The 17,600-nt window shown below is 38.7% G+C and overlaps 1 protein-coding gene across 5 annotated transcripts in view; it reads right to left on the bottom strand.

Moving 5' to 3' along the window:
- The window catches only part of TOR1AIP1 (torsin 1A interacting protein 1), a 33,127-nt gene that overhangs the window by 14,260 nt on the left and 1,267 nt on the right, over nucleotides 1-17,600 (bottom strand). For 2 of the 5 annotated variants that reach the window (XM_074389680.1, XM_074389678.1), the window contains exons 2-7: nucleotides 16,453-16,530; nucleotides 10,557-10,616; nucleotides 9,323-9,367; nucleotides 6,350-6,391; nucleotides 5,148-5,234; nucleotides 583-639 (exon numbers count right to left, since the gene is read on the bottom strand). In XM_074389680.1, the coding sequence (XP_074245781.1) occupies nucleotides 583-639; nucleotides 5,148-5,234; nucleotides 6,350-6,391; nucleotides 9,323-9,367; nucleotides 10,557-10,616; nucleotides 16,453-16,530 (369 nt within the window). The remainder of the gene's footprint in view (nucleotides 1-582; nucleotides 640-5,147; nucleotides 5,235-6,349; nucleotides 6,392-9,322; nucleotides 9,368-10,556; nucleotides 10,617-16,452; nucleotides 16,531-17,600) is intronic. The other 3 variants (XM_074389682.1, XM_074389679.1, XM_074389681.1) reach the window with 2 other exon arrangements.

Below are 17,600 nucleotides of genomic sequence, written 5' to 3' on the forward strand. Positions count from 1 at the left end.
AGCCTTCCAAGTAGCTGGAATTACAGGCATGTACCACCATGCCCGATTAATTTTTGTATTTTTAGTAGAGATGGGGTTTCACCATGTTGGCCAGGCTGGTTTTGAACTCCTGACCTCAGATGATCCACCCACCTCTGCCTCCCAAAGCGCTGGGATTATAGGCATTAGCCACCACACCTGGCTCATCCTTCCAAACTTTTACAATAGAGTTGAAATTGTACTAATATAAAAGTTTATGTCCTTATTAGGATAAGTCCATATAAATAGACTCAAACTACTGTATTAGTCAGTTAAAATAAAAACAACCCATTTATATCACAAGCAAAAACATTCAACAAATCACAGGAAGCAGTAGTTTTTTGTTTGTTTTTTAAGTTCAAACTCAGCTTTGGGTATAGAGAACAACAACTCAGTAAGTGAGGTCAAGAGGTAGATATCGGATGAGTTTTTTTATTTTTATTTTTTAGCATTCATTATTCCTCTTTTTCAATATTTACATTAAATTTCAAAAGAGGATCTTCAAAAATAGGAACAGCATTTGACCAAGCCCACAGGGAGACCTGTAAACATGGCTTTACTTACTTTGTGATGACTGCCAAAATGATTCTGTATATTTACTAGATGATCTGGTGGTTTGATCTAAAAAATAAAAAACAACAGTACACTATAAATAATGTTCAACTTTTAAAATGCACATTTTACAAGACAACAGTGAGAATTTAATAAAAAGAGCAAAAATATTCAGATAAATTCCAGGTGATTAAAAACTTGGATGTATATTTTAAAAAGTTTCTGTTGAAAAGTGTCTGTTCATATCCTTTGCCCACTTTTGGATGGGTTGGTTGGTTTGTTTTTTGCTTGTAAATCTGCTTTAGTTCTTTGTAGATTCTGGATATTAGCCCTTTGTCTGATGGGTAGATTGCAAAAGAAGACATTTGAGGCCAACAAACACATGAAAAAATGCTCATCATCACTGGTCATTAGAGAAATGCAAATCAAAACCACACTGAGATACCATCTTACGTCAGTTAGAATGGCGGTCATTAAAAAATCTGGAGATGACAGATCCTGGAGAGGATGTGGAGAAATAGGAACACTTTTACACTGCTGGTGGGAGTGTAAATTAGTTCAACCATTGTGGAAGACAATGGGTGAATTTCCTTAAGGACCTAGAAACAGAAATTCCATTTGACCCAGCAACCCAATTACTGTGTATACACCCAAAGGATTATAAATCACTCTATTGCAGAGACACATGCACACGGATGTTCATTGCAGCACTGTTTACAATAGCAAAGACCTGGAACCAAGCCACATGCCCACTGATGACAGACTGGACAAGGAAAATGTGGCACATATATACCATGGAATACTATGCAGCCATAAAACATGATGATTTTGTGTCCTTTGTAGGGACATGGATGAATCTGGAAACCATCATTTTCAGCAAACTGACACAAGAACAGAAAATCAAACACTGCATGTTCTTATTCACAGGTGGGTGTTGAACAATGAGAACACATGGACACAAGGAGGGGAGCATCACATACTGGGGTCTGTTGGGGGGGCCAGGGGAGGGACAGCGGGGGGGGTTGGGGAAGTTGGGGAGGGAAAACATGGGGAGAAATGCCAGATATAGATGATGGGGGGATGGAGGCAACAAACCACATTGCCATGTATGTACCTATGCAACAATCCTGCATGATCTGCACATGTACCCCAGAACCTCAAGTACAATCAAAAAAAAAAAAGAAAAGAAGTTTTTCTTGTCAGATAAATGATTTGCAAATATTTTCTTCCAGTCTGAGTCTTCTCATTTCATTTTATTAGCTGTGTCTTTCACAGAGCAGTTTTTGATTTTGATAAAATTCAGTTTGCCTTTTTTCTATTGTTGATCGTATTTTCATGATGTATTTAAGAATTTTTTTTTCTAACTCAAAGGCACAAAGATTTCCTTTTTTTCTAGAAATGCTATAATTTCACATTTATTCCTATACTACATTTTAATATTTTAAGCTGTGAGGTGTGGAAGGGTCAGGAGAGTTTTGTTTTTGTCTTCCAAAGGGTTTAGTCACCATTTATTGAAAACATTGTATTTTTCTCAGTTGAACTGCCTTTGCACTTTTGTCAAAAATCAGTTGACTATCTTTGTCTGTGTCTGTTCCTGGAGTCTCTTTATTTTCCATAGATCTATATGTCTATCTTGCCACGAGTATCACACTCTCTTGGTTACTATTGCTTTATGATAAGCATTAAAATCAGGTAATGGGAGTCCTCCAACCTTATTTCTCAAAAATTTTTTGGTTATTCTATTTCTTTTGCCTTTCCCAATAAATTTTAGCCCTGTCAATATCCGCAAAAATTCCTGCCAAGATTTGATGGGGACTGCATTGAATTTTTAAGACCATTTTAGGGAGAATCGAGGAAAGTACTGAATTTCCAATCCCTGGACACACATTTGTCACTCCATTTATTTAGAAAAGAAAATAATGTTTTCTTTTGTGAGTGTTTTGTAGCTTTCAGCCTACAGGTCTTGCATATATTTTGTTAGATTTATACCTATGTGTTTCATATTTCAGGAAATGGTATAAACATATTTAAATGTTTTTCATTGCTGGCATATAGAAATAAACTTTTTTGTATATTGATTTTGTATTTAATGTATTTAATTTAACACCGTTTTATCTGAAAATAAAGAGTGATTTATTTCTTCCTTTACAGTCAAAAAAATTAAAACGTTTCTAGGTCACGGTGCTCACACCTCCCCAGCACTTTGGGAGGTAGAGGAGAGCAGATCACCTGAGGTCAGAAGCTTGATACCAGCCTGGTCAACATGGTGAAACCCTGTCTCCACTAAAAATACACAAATCAGCCAGGCATGATGATGCATACCTGTAATCCCCAGCTACTCAGGAGGCTGAGGCAGGAGAATCGCTTGAACCCAGGAGGCGGAAGTTGCAGTGAGCAGAGATCACACCACTGCACTCCAGTCTGGGTGACAGAGTGAGACTCTGTCTCACATAAAAAAAAAGTTAAAAAAGTTTCTAAAGAGTCATGTCATATCAAAATAATTAGCTAAGTAATTATATCTTTTCCATAACCACTTAAGAACATGCCAACAAGGTAAGGAGATATGAGTTGAGGAAAATTTTGAAAGTTTACCACAATGGATCATCTTGAAATCATTAATATTCATTTTGCTTTAAATTTTTATTTTGTCTTTTTGTTTTTTCCCCTTTTGTGGAGAACGGGGTCTCACTATATTGCCCAGGCAGGTCTTGAACTCCTGGGCTCAAGCTATCCTCCCACCTCTGCCTCCCTAAGAACTGGGATTACAGGCGTGAGCCACAGCACTCGGCTAAATTTTTATTTCAAGTGGGCAACATGTTTGTATACTGTTTTTCTTTCTCTTTATTTTTTTTTAAGAGCTGGAGTCTCACATATTGCCCAGGCTGGTCTTGAACTGAAGGGATCCTCCTGCCTTAGCCTCCTCACTATCTGGGACTATAGGTGCCTATCACCAAGCCTGACTTTTGGTCTACTCTTCTTAAAAACGTATTTTTCCACATAAAAGTAGAATTTATAACATTCTAAAGGGACTACAGGACCTGGGGTTTATGTACTTCCAAATAGTTATGCTAGTAACAACAGCAGCAAACTCTCAGCTACATGAATGGCTTAATTGATCTCTAATTTTTAGAGCTGCATGTAACATGTATGAACACTAATAACAGCACTTAATCTGAGTGTTCATTATGTTCCAGGTAAGTGCTTTGCATATATGAATTAATTTAATCCTTGCGACAATCCAGTTGGCGACACTGAGGAACACAGAAGTTAAGTAACTGTCTAAGAGCATACAGCTAAAAAGTGAAGGACTGGAACCCAAGAATTCTTCTGGCTAACCACTGCTAGCATGTTACAAATCTCCATTTCTGTATCAAGAATAAATGGGAAAAAATGAAGAAGGGTAGGAAATACACAGAATACCAAACGCCCTTCAACCAGCTTATGATGCCAAGCATGGTGGCTCACACCTATAATCTCAGCAATTTGGGAGGCTGAGGCAGGAGAACTGCTTAAGCCTGGGATGTTGAAGCTATAGTGACCCATGATCACAACACTGCACTAAAACCTGGGTGACGGAGTGAGATCCTGTCACAAAAAAAAATAAAAAACAAACACCAAACCAGCTTATGTACTTATTTTTAAAGTGAAATGATGAAGTAAAGAATAGGAATTACAGGCCAGACACAGTGGCTCATGCCTGTAATCCCTGCACTTTGGGAGGCTGAGGCAGGTGATCACCTGAGGGCAGGAGTTCAAGCCCAGCCCGGCCAACGTGATGAAACCCCATCTGTATTAACAACTCAAAAATGAGCCGGGCATGGTGTTATGTGCCTCCCAGCTACCTGGGGCACTGAGGCAGGAGAATCACTTGAACCTGGGAGGCAGAGGCTGCAGTGAGCTGAGATTGTGCCACTGCACTCCACCTACTGTACTCTGGGTGATTCCATCTCAAAAAAAAAAATAGGAATTACAGAAATTTTAAGGAGGTGGTGAGGGGAAAGTAGAGAACACTTTTCTGCAGGACTAAAGTATAAAATTACTCATTATTTACAGAGTTTACAACCTTGTTTAGCATTATCTTATTTGGGGAGAAGAGGTCTTTTTCAGCATTACCTTAAGCCTCAAACTGGTATTTTTCTCTCTTTAGTCTTTAGTCAACTCTTTAATTGAATAATCTTAAATTCACATGAACAATCAGAACCTATTAATGACTAACTTGTTTTGAATTTGAAAATCCAGAGATAAAAAATAGTTCATTAAATTAAAACTTCCTAAAAGTCACATTCCAGCCAGTGTTGTCAGTCGCAATGGCAATGTGATTAGTTTCTCTATAAAATTCAAAAACAACAAATCACTCTCCTTGAGCACAAAAATATCTTATTTTCCACAAATATCGAAAAACCTAAAAGTGATCTGTTTAGAAAGCATGACATTATTAATCAGACGTATACATGAAATCAGTAGTTTTAAGAAACATTAAAAGTTCATAAATTTGAAACTTTTTTTAGAAAGCAAATTCATGGAACGCCAAAGATAGCTTCTACAAGAAAAGTCATATATATATAAAGCAATGTTACCTCCAGCTTCATCAGAATCCCTGGATCTGGTCTTAACAGTAGTGACACTGCTATGAGAGCTGTCTTGATCATCTTCTTCAGTTTCTCCTAAAGAGAAGTAAACAATATACTAATAAAATCTTATTTTAATGCTGAAAAGATCTGAATTCAAAAAAACCAAACAAGTAATTTAACACTAAAAGAAGGCTTTTAGGTTATCAGATACAGAACTGCTGTTTATTATGCTTATTATTTTGAATCCCAAAGTTCCAAATGAACTAAAATTTAGCTCATTTTGTGTTCTCTGGGGCACACAATACTTTCCTAAACAAATATTCAGAGTAATATCTAAAAAACTATATTCTAAGGCTTAAATGTAGAGTCAAAAATCAACAGATGAGCATTAAACAGTAGAAAAATTTTAGTTTATGGGGAGAAAAACTACACATAATTAGTATGTAGTTAAATTCAGATATGTGTTTGTGTATGTGTTTGTGGTAGAGGGGTAGTGTACACACACCTATGTACAAACATTCTATTACGCAGGTAACTACCCTCACATTATGTTGGACTTCAACACAAACTAAATTTTAATCCTGTACTTTTCAAACATAAACTGGTTATGAGAATTTGGAAAACTAATTATTTTAATACAATAATAGAGAATAATGTCTTTATAAAATGAACTCAAATAGACAAAAGATGCTTAAAATGTAAGGCTGTCATCACTCATTCTATCCGTCCTATTTTATCTGCCCTGTTAACAGTTCAGATAAGCAATAATTTTTTTTCATGAAGAAAAATACACTATTTTCTGTTCTCACTTTTTTTTTTAAAGAGACGGCATCTCACTATGTTGCCCAGGCTGGAGTGCAATGGCTAATCACAGGTGCAATTTTACTAATGATTATCACGGGAGTTTTGACCTGCTCCGTTTCTGACCTGAGCGGATTCATCCCTCCTTAGCCAACACTGTGGTCCTCTGCTCCCTGGAGGTCACCATACTGATGCCGAACTTAGTGAAGACACCTGATCAGCATAGTGCACTATAGCCCAGAGCTACTCCTGGACTCAAGTGATCCTCCTGCTTCAGCCTCCTGAGTAGCTGGGACTACAGGCAAGTGCCAGAGAGCCCAGCTCTGCTCTCACTTCTTAAGTATCTGTCAAGATGGCTTCTAATATAAAGAAAAAGACATATTGTATGATATTTACAAATAAAATACCTTCTTCAGAGAAAATGACCTTCTGTTGGACACTGATGGCTTCTAGAAGAGAAAAGCATACATCAAATATTAAACATATAACATCAAAAGCTAAAGCTTAAGAATAAACATAAGACCATCTAGTTTAGGAAAATGGACATAACAACACATTTAAAAAATTCTTTTTCTGTTAAATCACTAAGAATCTATCATTTTCTTCTAGGTTGCTTTAGAAATAAGTCTGATATACACTAGAATAAGAAATGAAGAGTTTGGCCAGGTGTGGTGGCTGATGCCTATAATCCCAGCACTTTGGGAGGCTTGAGGCAGGTGGATTCCTTGAGGTCAGGAGTTTGAGACCAGCCTGGCCAACGTGGTGAAATCCTGTCTCTACTAAAAACACAAAAATCAGCCAGGCATGGTGGCTGTAATCCCAGCTACTCGGGAGGCTGAAGCAGGAGAATGGTTTGAACCTTGGGAAGCAGAGGTTGCAGCTGAGATCGCACCACTGCATCCAGCCTGCGCAAAAGAGCAAGACTCCATCCCAACAACAAAAAAGAAATGAAGTGTTTAATTTTCCTTCAGTTACAAGTCTATTTTTACTCTAAAATGTAACCTTTATACGAAGAAAGCATTAAATTCTACAATGAAAAATATTCTAGTGTGTATAAGTTTACTATATTCTCATTCTCTGACTTGCCAAATCCCCTGTACTCTCTTTAAAAACGGACTACAGGCCGGGCGCCATGACTCACACCTGTAATCCCAGCACTTTGGGAGGCTGGGGCAGGTGGATCACAAGGTCAAGAGGTCAAGACCAGCCAACCTGGCCAAGATGATGAAACCCTGACTCTACTGAAAATACAAAAAAATTAGCCGGGTGTGGTGGCAGGCACCTGCAATCCCAGCTACTAGGCTGAGGCAGAGAATTGCTTGAACCAGGAAGGTGGAGGTTGCAGTGAGCTGAGATTGTGCCACTGCACTCCAGCCTGGGTGACAGACGGAAACTCTGTCTCAAAAAAAAAAAAAATTTTTTTTAATAAAAAATAAAAATTAAAAAAAAAAAACACAACTGACTACACTAACTGGACAGATGAACCAGTTCTTTAGGGCAGTGGTGCATCCAACGAGGAAGAAAGGTAAAGAGGTTCCGGCGAGTCCATGTTCATCACTGTTTTCCAGAGCAACAGAGAATTTGAAAAAAAATAAACAAGCAAAACATACTGAATAAACTTGAAACAGAGTATTTTTACATGGGCTATTCTAAAACATAAAAAAAGAAAAGTGAGATGTACCCAAATGTAGGTATTGCATACTTGCGTTAAAATATTACTGAAGGATCATTTGTGGAGAAGGAGCATGATTTAGAATTCTTCAACAAAGCTGAAAAATTTTGTTTCTTTTCAGCTTTTATCTTTACTGATCTTAACCTCAATTTGTATACTAAAAGGGACAATAATATTACAGAAAGCAACTGCTACCACATTATATCATGAATTTGAAAATATTTCTTTCAAATCCATTTAATAAGATTAGTAGAATACTGGTCAACATTTGAGATCCACTGAAAATACTCCCTCTTGATAGTGGCAAGCGTAAATCAATATCTGAAATACATATGCTTTTTTTTTTGAGATGGGGTCTCACTCTGTCGACAGGTTAGAATGCAGTGGAGCGATCTCGGCTTACTGCAATCTCTGCCTCCCAGGTTCAAATGATTCCTCTGCCTCAGCCTCCTGAGTAGCAGGGACTATAGGCACTCACCACCATGCCTCGCTAATTTTTTGCATTTTAGTGGAGACAGGGTTTCACCATGTTGGCCAAGATAGTCTTGATCTCCTGACCTCATGATTTGCCCCACCTTGGCCTCCCAAAGTGCTGGGATTACAGGTACGAACCACTATGCCCAGCCGCCAACATTTTTTTATTTAAAAACAAAAACAAAAACAAAAACTAACACACAGAAAACTGTTCATGACACTATGTGACTCTTAAAGAGCTAGACCAGGCGTCCTCAAACATTTTACACAGAGTGCCAGTTCACTGTCCCTCAGACCGCTGGAGGGCCGCCACATACTGTGATCCTCTCACTGACCACCAATGAAAGAGATGCCCCTTCCTGAAGTGCGGCAGGGGGCCGGATAAATGGCCTAAGGGGGGCCGCAGTTTGGGGACGCCTGAGCTAGACTCTGGTCTGGGTGCGGTGGCTCACGCCTGTAATCTCAGCACTTTGGGAGGCTGAGGCGGGCGGATCACAAGGTCAAAAGATTGAGACCATCTTGGCCAACATAGTGAAATCGTGTCTCTACTAAAAATACAAAAATTAGCCGGGCATGGCAGCACACACCTATAGTCCCAGCTACTCAAAAGGCTGAGGCAGGAGAATCGCTTGAACCCAGAAGGCACAGGCTGCAGTAAACAGAGATTGCACCACTGCAATCCAGCCTGGTAACAAAGTGAGATTTCATCTAAAAAAAAAAAAAAAAAAGCTAGACTCTGGTATATTCAGTATTACTTTGTTCTAGGTTTCTTAGGAACACTGTCCTTTCTTTTTCTCTTTTTTGAGGGAGAAGAAGGAAAAGTCAAACTCATCTGGTAGTGTTCCCTTAAAAAATTTTTTGTTTTAAGATTTTAACTTAAAACAAGAGATGGGGTCTCACATGATGACCAGGCTGGTATCAAACTCCTGGCCTCAAGCAATCCTCTCATCTCCTAGCCTGTAATCCCAGCACTTTGGTCTCCTAAAGCACTGGGATTACACGCATGAGCTGCATAACTGGCCAAAAATTTTTTTAAAATACAGGAATTAGCCAGGTATGGTGGCACATGACTGTAGTCCCAGCTACTCTGGAGGCTGAGGTGGGAGGCTCAGTTGAGCCTCTGGAGAAGCTGGGACTACAGTGGGAGGAGAGCCAAGGCCACACCACTGCACTCCAGCCTGGGTGGGAGTGAGACCCTGCCTTAAAAAAAAAAAAAGAATAGAGATAAACAAACCTAATTCACTCATTTTAGTATTTCCATTTGTTTTGTATGTCGAATCTGCAAGAGAGATAGCAAGAGAATGATTAGGGCTGAAAAGGAAATGCATCATAAGGTTCCTTATCACAGGTTCATCAAGGAAGCCTTAGATCTTTACCACTGAAATGCTTAAAAGGATAGTCAACTATCGATTGAAATAAATCAACATAATTATTAGAATGAGAAGCGACAGAAACCTAATGTAAAGACAAATACATTTCCTTTTTAGTTCCCATCATAAAGCATCATTAAGAGCCAAAAAACAATGAAAACGAAGTAGTAGACCACTTGGAGTGACCTTACTAGTTTTCTTCCTAGTCATAAAATCAATTTCAGGCAATACTTTATAAAGTTTTAGGAAAAAAAGGTAACTGAGGGAGGGACATTTTGTAGTCCTGTGCCACAGAGCTCCATCTTGAATTTTTTTGTTAGCAGTATACTGGAAGAATTAAGTACCTGACCATAGTTTAAAATCATCGTAGCTAATAGAAAGAATCATAGCAACATATAAGAAACAATCTCTTTAAAAAATATGGAAGCCCTTTACATATGAATATAGAAATAGCTCTCTCTATGTGTGTTAAATAAACATAAAAACAAACTAGAAAGTGCAGAGAAGTAAGCCAGATGCCGTGGCTCACGCCTGCAATCCCAGCACTTTGGGAGGCCGAGGTGGGTGGATTGCTTACCCAGGTGTTAGAGATCAGCCCAGGTAACATGGCAAAAACCCATCTCTACAAAAAATACAAAAATTAGCTAGGCATGGTGGTGCATGCATAGTCCTAGCTACTTGGCGAGCTGCGACAGGAGGACTGCTTTAGCTGAAGAGGTTGAGGCTGGTGTCAGCCCTGGTTACACCACTGCACTCCAGCCTGGATGACAGAGTGAGACCTCGTCTCAAATTGTGGGGAGGAGGTGGGGAAAAAGACAGAAATGAGAGTTTAGTAAGCCAAAATTTGTGTTACAAAAAAAGCAAGATAATTTCATCCGTAAATTTCTATAAATCTCCAAAAAACGGAAACTGACAACATGGGTTGCTTTTGATGAACAGAGACTGGCTGGCCAAAGGACAGAGAGGGCAGGGAGAGTTTTTAATGTATATTTATAGTGACTTCTGAGTTCTGAACCATATGAATACATGTACAACCATATTTAAAATAAAATTGTATTTATAAAAAAAGGTAAGCCAACAGACAAAACAGTCTCTTACCAGATCTTGGGTTTCTTAGAGGGGGTCGACATAAGCTGATTACAAGATCCTCACTCAGCACTAATATAAAAAGAGAAAACATTTAAAAATATATAAAATGTGAAACACATTAGCTTTATTATACGATCATCCCTTATTTATTCAACAAAGGTTTACAGAGCTTTTATTCATGCTAGAGAATTAGAGACAAGTTTTCTTTCCTTTTTTCTTTTTCTTTTTTTTGTGTATGGAATAAAAAAAAAGCCTGTTGCCCAGGCTGGAGTGCAGTGGCACCATCTTGGCTCACCACAACCTCCGCCTTGAGGTTTTCAAGTGATTCTCCTGCCTCAGCCTCCTGAGTAGTTGGGATTATAAGTGCCTGCCACCACACCCAGCTAATTTTTGCATTTTTAGTAGAGACAGGGTTTCACCATGGTGGCCAGGCTGGTCTTGAACTCCTGACCTCATGATCCACCCACTTTGGCCTCCCAAAGTGCTGGGATTGCAGACATGAGCCACTGTGTCTGGCCAAGAGACAAGTTTTCTAAGTGAAAACTTTGGTGAACTAGTGACAATAGTGAACTAGAGAAAAGTTTCCTGCCATATAAAATTTATAGCCTTGATGGAGAAATCTGCAATTTTTGTCATCAAACAGTATCTGCAGGAAAGGAAAGAAATACTAAATAAAATTATTCTAAATGGCTCAATTAAGAACCAAAATCTGTATTACAGCACCAATTCAATTACCTATTCCATTTGTGACTGACCCTCATTGTGGATTACTTGTGGAATATTTTAATTTTAGGGTTAATATTCTGAGATATTAATAACTTATTCTAACTCTTTAACCTTGTGTTGAGGACATGCAAATTAATTTTAAATAAAGACGTTAATGTGGGCCAGGGTTCAATTCAGACTGTCTATAGTTCAATAGCATATGGTTAGTGGAGAAGCCAATTCTACTAAAATGTTAATTTTAGGCTAGAAAACCACCTATAAAGATAGGTTTTCTCCAAGTACTTCACACAACATATTCTAAAACAAAATACATATCAAAATTTGGATTGCCTTATGTTTTGTTTCATGTATCTGTATAAAAAAGCATTATGTCTTAGCTCTGAGTTACAAAAACCACATTCTGGAACTTCGATGATCCCCCTAAATATTCCAGCTCTAACATTCTATCAAATATCTATCTCAGTTAGTATTTCACATATCAAGTATTTAGAATTTGTATCAATATCTTTAAAAATAAATCTTGCCAGCCTGGGCAACATAGGGAGACCCTGTCTTTGCATAAAATAAAAAATTAACCAGGCATAGTGGTGTGTGCCTGTAGTCCCAGCTACTTGGGAAGTGAAGGCAGGAGGATAGCTTGAGCCAGGAGTTTGTGGCTGCAGTATAACTGCATTGCACTCCAGCCTGGGTGATAGTGAGACCCTGTCTCCTTAAAACAAAAACAAAAACAAAAACCTTTGCGCATGTGATAATAAAGGCAAATTTTAGGCCGGGCGCGGTGGCTCAAGCCTGTAATCCCAGCACTTTGGGAGGCCGAGGAGGGTGGATCACGAGGTCGAGAGATCGAGACCATCCTGGCCAACATGGTGAAACCCCGTCTCTACTAAAAATACAAAAAACTAGCTGGGCATGGTGGCGCGTGCCTGTAATCCCAGCTACTTAGGAGGCTGAGACAGGAGAATTGCCTGAGCCCGGGAGGCGGAGGTTGCGGTGAGCCGAGATCACGCCATTGCACTCCAGCCTGGGTAACAAGAGCGAAACTCCGTCTCAAAAAAAAAAAAAAAAAAAAAAAAAAAGGCAAATTTTAGTTCCCGTTACTCCACAAATAACAACTACCTTCCTCTTTTTCTTCTCTATATTCTAGCCTTTTCAGGTTTAATTAAAACCTAAAACTCAAAATCTATTTTTGGCTGGCTTGCTTTTACTAAGCTATGTTTAATCAAACTTACTCTATAGACATCACTTAACTACTTTAGATCCCATCTTTTCATTTAAGAAGCATTTCCTGTATGTGCTACTATATACATAACCCTATGTAAAGTACTTGAAAGACACAGGGTACCAGAGAGAGGTATGAGAGAATAAAATATAAAGAACCCTTCTTTGGTAGGAGGCTCCCTCACTTGCTTGCTTTTGTTCACCACTGCACCCTCAACATCAAAGCACAGAGACTGGCACAAAGCAGGTGCTCAATAAATATCTGGAGAATGAACGAATGCTCTGACTACATACAGCAGCTAGAGAGGCAAATGGTCATGATAAAATAGTAAGCATTTAAAAACAATTATCTATGATTATTTAGTTAGAAACCACACTGGTAGAACAAAAATACTCATTTAACTTTAGGAAAAGCAAATACAATTTGTCCTAATATATTTTTAGATTATAAAATTAGTTTCAGGCCGGGTGCTGTGGCTCAAGCCTGTAATCCCAGCACTTTGGGAGGCCGAGGTGGCCGGATCACAAGGTCAAGAGATCTGAGACCGTACTGGTCAACATGGTGAAACCCTGTCTCTACTAAAAATACAAAAAATTAGCTGGGCATGGTGGGGCGTGCCTGTAATCCCAGCTACTAGGGAGGCTGAGGCAGGAGAATTGCCTGAACCCAGGAGGCGGAGGTTGCGATGCCGAGATCGCGCCATTGCACTCCAGCCTGGGTAATGAGCGAAACTCCGTCTCAAAAAGAAAAAAAAAAAAATTAGTTTCATAATTTCCGGAAAGGAATGAATCTGGCCAGAGAGGAATAACTGTTATATAGGTATATACGACCTGAATTGATTAAATAATCTAATGGCTATTTTAATGTGAAAACAATTCAATTATGAAACGTCAAACAAAAAGATTTCAAAGTATATTCCTGTTCTGAACTAATCAACATTTTTCAAGTTTTCCAATAACATGATGACCAAATTATGTAGATATTTTTAGTATGTTGCTTTATAAGGTGATCCTTTGATTTAGTCTATATATATATATATTTTTTTTTACATGGAGTCTTGCTCCGTCGCCCAAGCTGGAGTGCAGTGGCGTAATCTCAGCTCACTGCAACCTCTGCCTCCCAGGTTCAAGTGATTCTCCTGCCTTAGCTCCAGAGTAGCTGGAATTACAGGTGCCTGTTGTATTTTTAGTAGAGACAGGGTTTCACCATATTGACCAGGCTGCTCTCGAACTCCTGACCTCACGATCTGCCCACTTTGGCCCCGAAGTGCTAGGATTACAGGCGTGAGCCACCGTGCCTGGCCTAGGTCTTTATTCTTAAGGGTATCTTTGCATAATTTTCTCTCAGACCACACTGGTAGCCTCATATGCAATTACAGCAATATTTTGAATACCAAAGTTAAACTGCACATCTATTATTCTATGAGGAAGAAGGGCTTATCCTTACCTTAAACTTGTACTTAAAGCAGTCCTCTATCAAAGAGTGACTCCATTTAAATAATTTCTCTTAGACTTTATAAGCGTTTAATAATTCCCTAAACGCTCCTTTCATTAAGAGGCACGGGACAGGAATATGCCAAGTATTAGATGGAGTACAAAAGCACCTTTTAGAGGAAGAAAACCCTGAGTATCTCAAACCTCTCAAAGACAGACATACTCTTATATCTAGTGATACTGAATGCGCAGTGTGCTATTGATAGTCCCAAAATCTATGTACAGATTCCATCCAAACTGTCATTTATATTGGTAAACTTTTTTTTTTTAAGACGGAGTCTCACTCTGTTGTTCAGACTGGAGTGCAGTGGCACGATCTCTGCAGTCTCCACCTCCCAGGTTCAAGCGATTCTCCTGCCTCAGCCTCCTGAGCAGCTGGGACTATAGGCACATGCCACCATGCCCAGCTAAATTTTTTTGTATTTTTTAGTACAGATGGGGTTTCACCATGTTAGTCAGGATGGTCTCGATCTCCTGACCTCATAATCCGCCCGTCTTGGTCTCCCAAAGTGCTGGGATTACAGGTGTGAAGCACCACAACGGCCGTCAACATTTTAAATTTCCATTTATAGCATAAGCTTCCTTAGAAAAAGGACACATTTAAGCAAAATTGTATGCACTTCACATTTCTGGTAAAGTGCCAGGAGAAAAGAAAACCCTCACCTGTATGTTTTACCGGGTACAAAGTGATTTCAAATGTACTATCTCATTTCTCCAGTGGCCCTGTGACTTGTGCCAGGCAAATAACACAGATAAAAGCCTAAGGCTCAAGGTGGGTGAGTAACTTCACCAAGGTCCAGTGCTTTCCCCACAACCTCAGGCAGATATGACGTCCTTTGTTAACAGTCCTTAGATATGAGCCTAATATAAACTCCGAAAAGACTGTTCCAGACATTCTATTACATAATAGTTTTATAATGGTCTGGAGGCTGACACTCAGTTGTCTTCATTACACCAATTTACTTAACCTCATAAATTGTATAAATTACTCTAGATTTAAAATTTGAAATACTTTTGCTATCCCAGGTATACAATAAAATCTACTGTAAATAAATTTAAGATTATGGTTTTCCAAAATGGCCCAGAAAACCTGATTACAGCATCATTGTTCGAAGCATTTTTCTAAGATAGTTTATACTCTTCACACAGTAACATAGACTATTCAAGGAATATAGGACAGGCTGGGTGCAGTGGCTGACACCTATAATCTCAGCACTTTGGGAGGTCAAGGTGGGTGGATCACCTGAGGTCAGGAGTTCAAGACCAGCCTGGCTGACATGGTGAAACCCCATCTCTACTAAAAATACAAAAATTAGCCAGATATGGTGGCAGGCGCCTGTAATCCCAGCTACTTGGGAGACTGAAGCAGGAGAATCATTAGAACCCGGGAGGTGGAGGTTGCAGTGAGAGGAGATGGTGCCATTGCACTCCAGTCCGGGCCACAGAGCGAGACCTGTCTCCAAAAAAAAAAAAAAAAAGAAAGAAAAAAATTGAGCATAAAGGTATGCTTATTTGAAACTGAACTTGAACCAGATATATTTATTCTAAATTCAGAACAGAATGGTTCACATTATAAGGCATAATCTTATTAGAAATAACGGACAAATAAGTCAGGATCTGGGGACTAAAAACCAGGGATGATCATTGTTAATAGCTATGATCATCTATTATTGCGAGACTTTCCTAACATCAAAAAAAGCAAAACTGAAAATTAAATGGAACTAAAACCCAAAGCATTGACAACTTAACTGGACTATCCTTTCTCCAGCTTTTTAAAATATTTTAAACAGCTTTTAAAACTTAAGTAAACCATTAAATGTAGTCTACTTCCATGTTACACTGATTCTAAGACAAGTTTTTTACACCCTTTCACATCCCAACATCTCTGAAATTGGGATGCGTCATATCATTACGGCATATTACCATAAATTACCAAAAAATTGGCAGCATTTCCCCCTGCTAGGTGGTACATAAAATAATGATGATGTTTCTTACAGTTGATGGCATCTTAGATTTGACAAATCACAGTATTAAACTGAAAAGACTGAATACATTGTGTCAAGATTTTACCAAGAAAAAACTTAATCCATTTTAAACAGAGGGCAGATGACACATTCATTCATTTGATACTTAACAAACAAACTTCACTAAGTAGCTAGTTATGACATGAGAGAATGACAGTGAGCCACTTGGGGGAGAATGAAAGGGCTCTGGAGAAGACAAAGCTGAGTTTGAATATTGGGTTCAGTCACATATGTGATCTTAGAGAACTGTCTTAGCTTCTCTGAGCTTCAGTTTTCTCTTCTATGAAGTTGGTATAATATTTATCTTACAAGGTTATATGGGTGGCTGCTCCTCTCAGTACTCTGCCCTTGTCTTTTCTTTACACATACTTACATTGCTTAATTCGATGAACATTTAAAAAGCTGGCAGGTAAGGAGAAAAACAAAAAGTTAACTATTCTTACCTGGAGTCTCCTGTGTGCTCCTGACAGTCTTCTTTGAGATCGTTTGGCTTAAATCACTTTGGGAAGATGGTTCATCCTCTAAAAAAAACAGATGTAACAAAGAGTTAAAATTCAGAACATGACCTGGGAGATCATGGCACAGATTACGGATTTTTATAACAATAACATAAGCAAAAATGCAAGGAATTCACTTCTTTAGAAACAGGTAGTTAGGTTTACCAAACTTAGGAATTAAACTAGTCAGAATTCCTCTTGAGATAGAATACAACTAATTCATCAGAACATAAAAATATTTGCATTGTTGTTTTACAAAAATATATTACTTTAGAAAAGTAAATAGATGGGGTAGAGAGTCACAAATGGTGTAGAAGAAAGCAGAAGAGTGAAAAATGTTTAAAGATTTTAATTAAATCCTTAAAGATGTAATAAAATAGGGGTAAATACTTTACCTGTTTTAAAAAAAAAAAAAGTTAGCCTATATAACTGCACTAGGCTCTGTGGGACTCAATACAATGTAACATATTTATTGTCCACCACGTGCAAAGCATTCTTCCAAGTACTGAAAGATATTGGATTAAACTAAGTTCTTAAATTACTATCAACTATATATTAATAGGATCCTTGTCTGCAAAAACTTTATAACAAGAGATAAAACTAACACATATATGGACTACACTGTCTTGAGCCGCTACACCCCAAAGTATCTGACGTAACTTTAACATAAAGTTTCCAAAATCAAGTCTTTCAAGTCTGTCAGTACCTTCACGAGTCAGCAGGAAAACCTGCAGCCTACCACCGTGCTCTAAGCTGCAAACCCACTCTTCCTCAAATCAATGGTCTACCACAAACTGTGTCATCCCATGGTGACTCAGATCCGCTGATTTTTACCTCACAGGTACCTTACCGTGGGACTAACATGAAACTTCATCTGTGACTCAGTGTTAGGTTCTAGAATGGGGAGGGGAGGGCAGGGTGGGAGAGGAGTAGGTTAAGGAAACTAACTGATCGACCTATGCCTAACCTGACACTGTACCTTCACTTTGTCAGCATCCCTTTTGCCCATTCAGATGAAAATGCTAATCAACAGCCTTGTGGTTCAGGCTGCTTCGTCGGCCTCATTGACCACACTACTTTAGGTTACAGTGACG

The sequence above is a fragment of the Saimiri boliviensis genome, chromosome 19 (assembly GCF_048565385.1).
Source record: "Saimiri boliviensis isolate mSaiBol1 chromosome 19, mSaiBol1.pri, whole genome shotgun sequence".
Classification (NCBI taxonomy): domain Eukaryota; kingdom Metazoa; phylum Chordata; class Mammalia; order Primates; family Cebidae; genus Saimiri; species Saimiri boliviensis.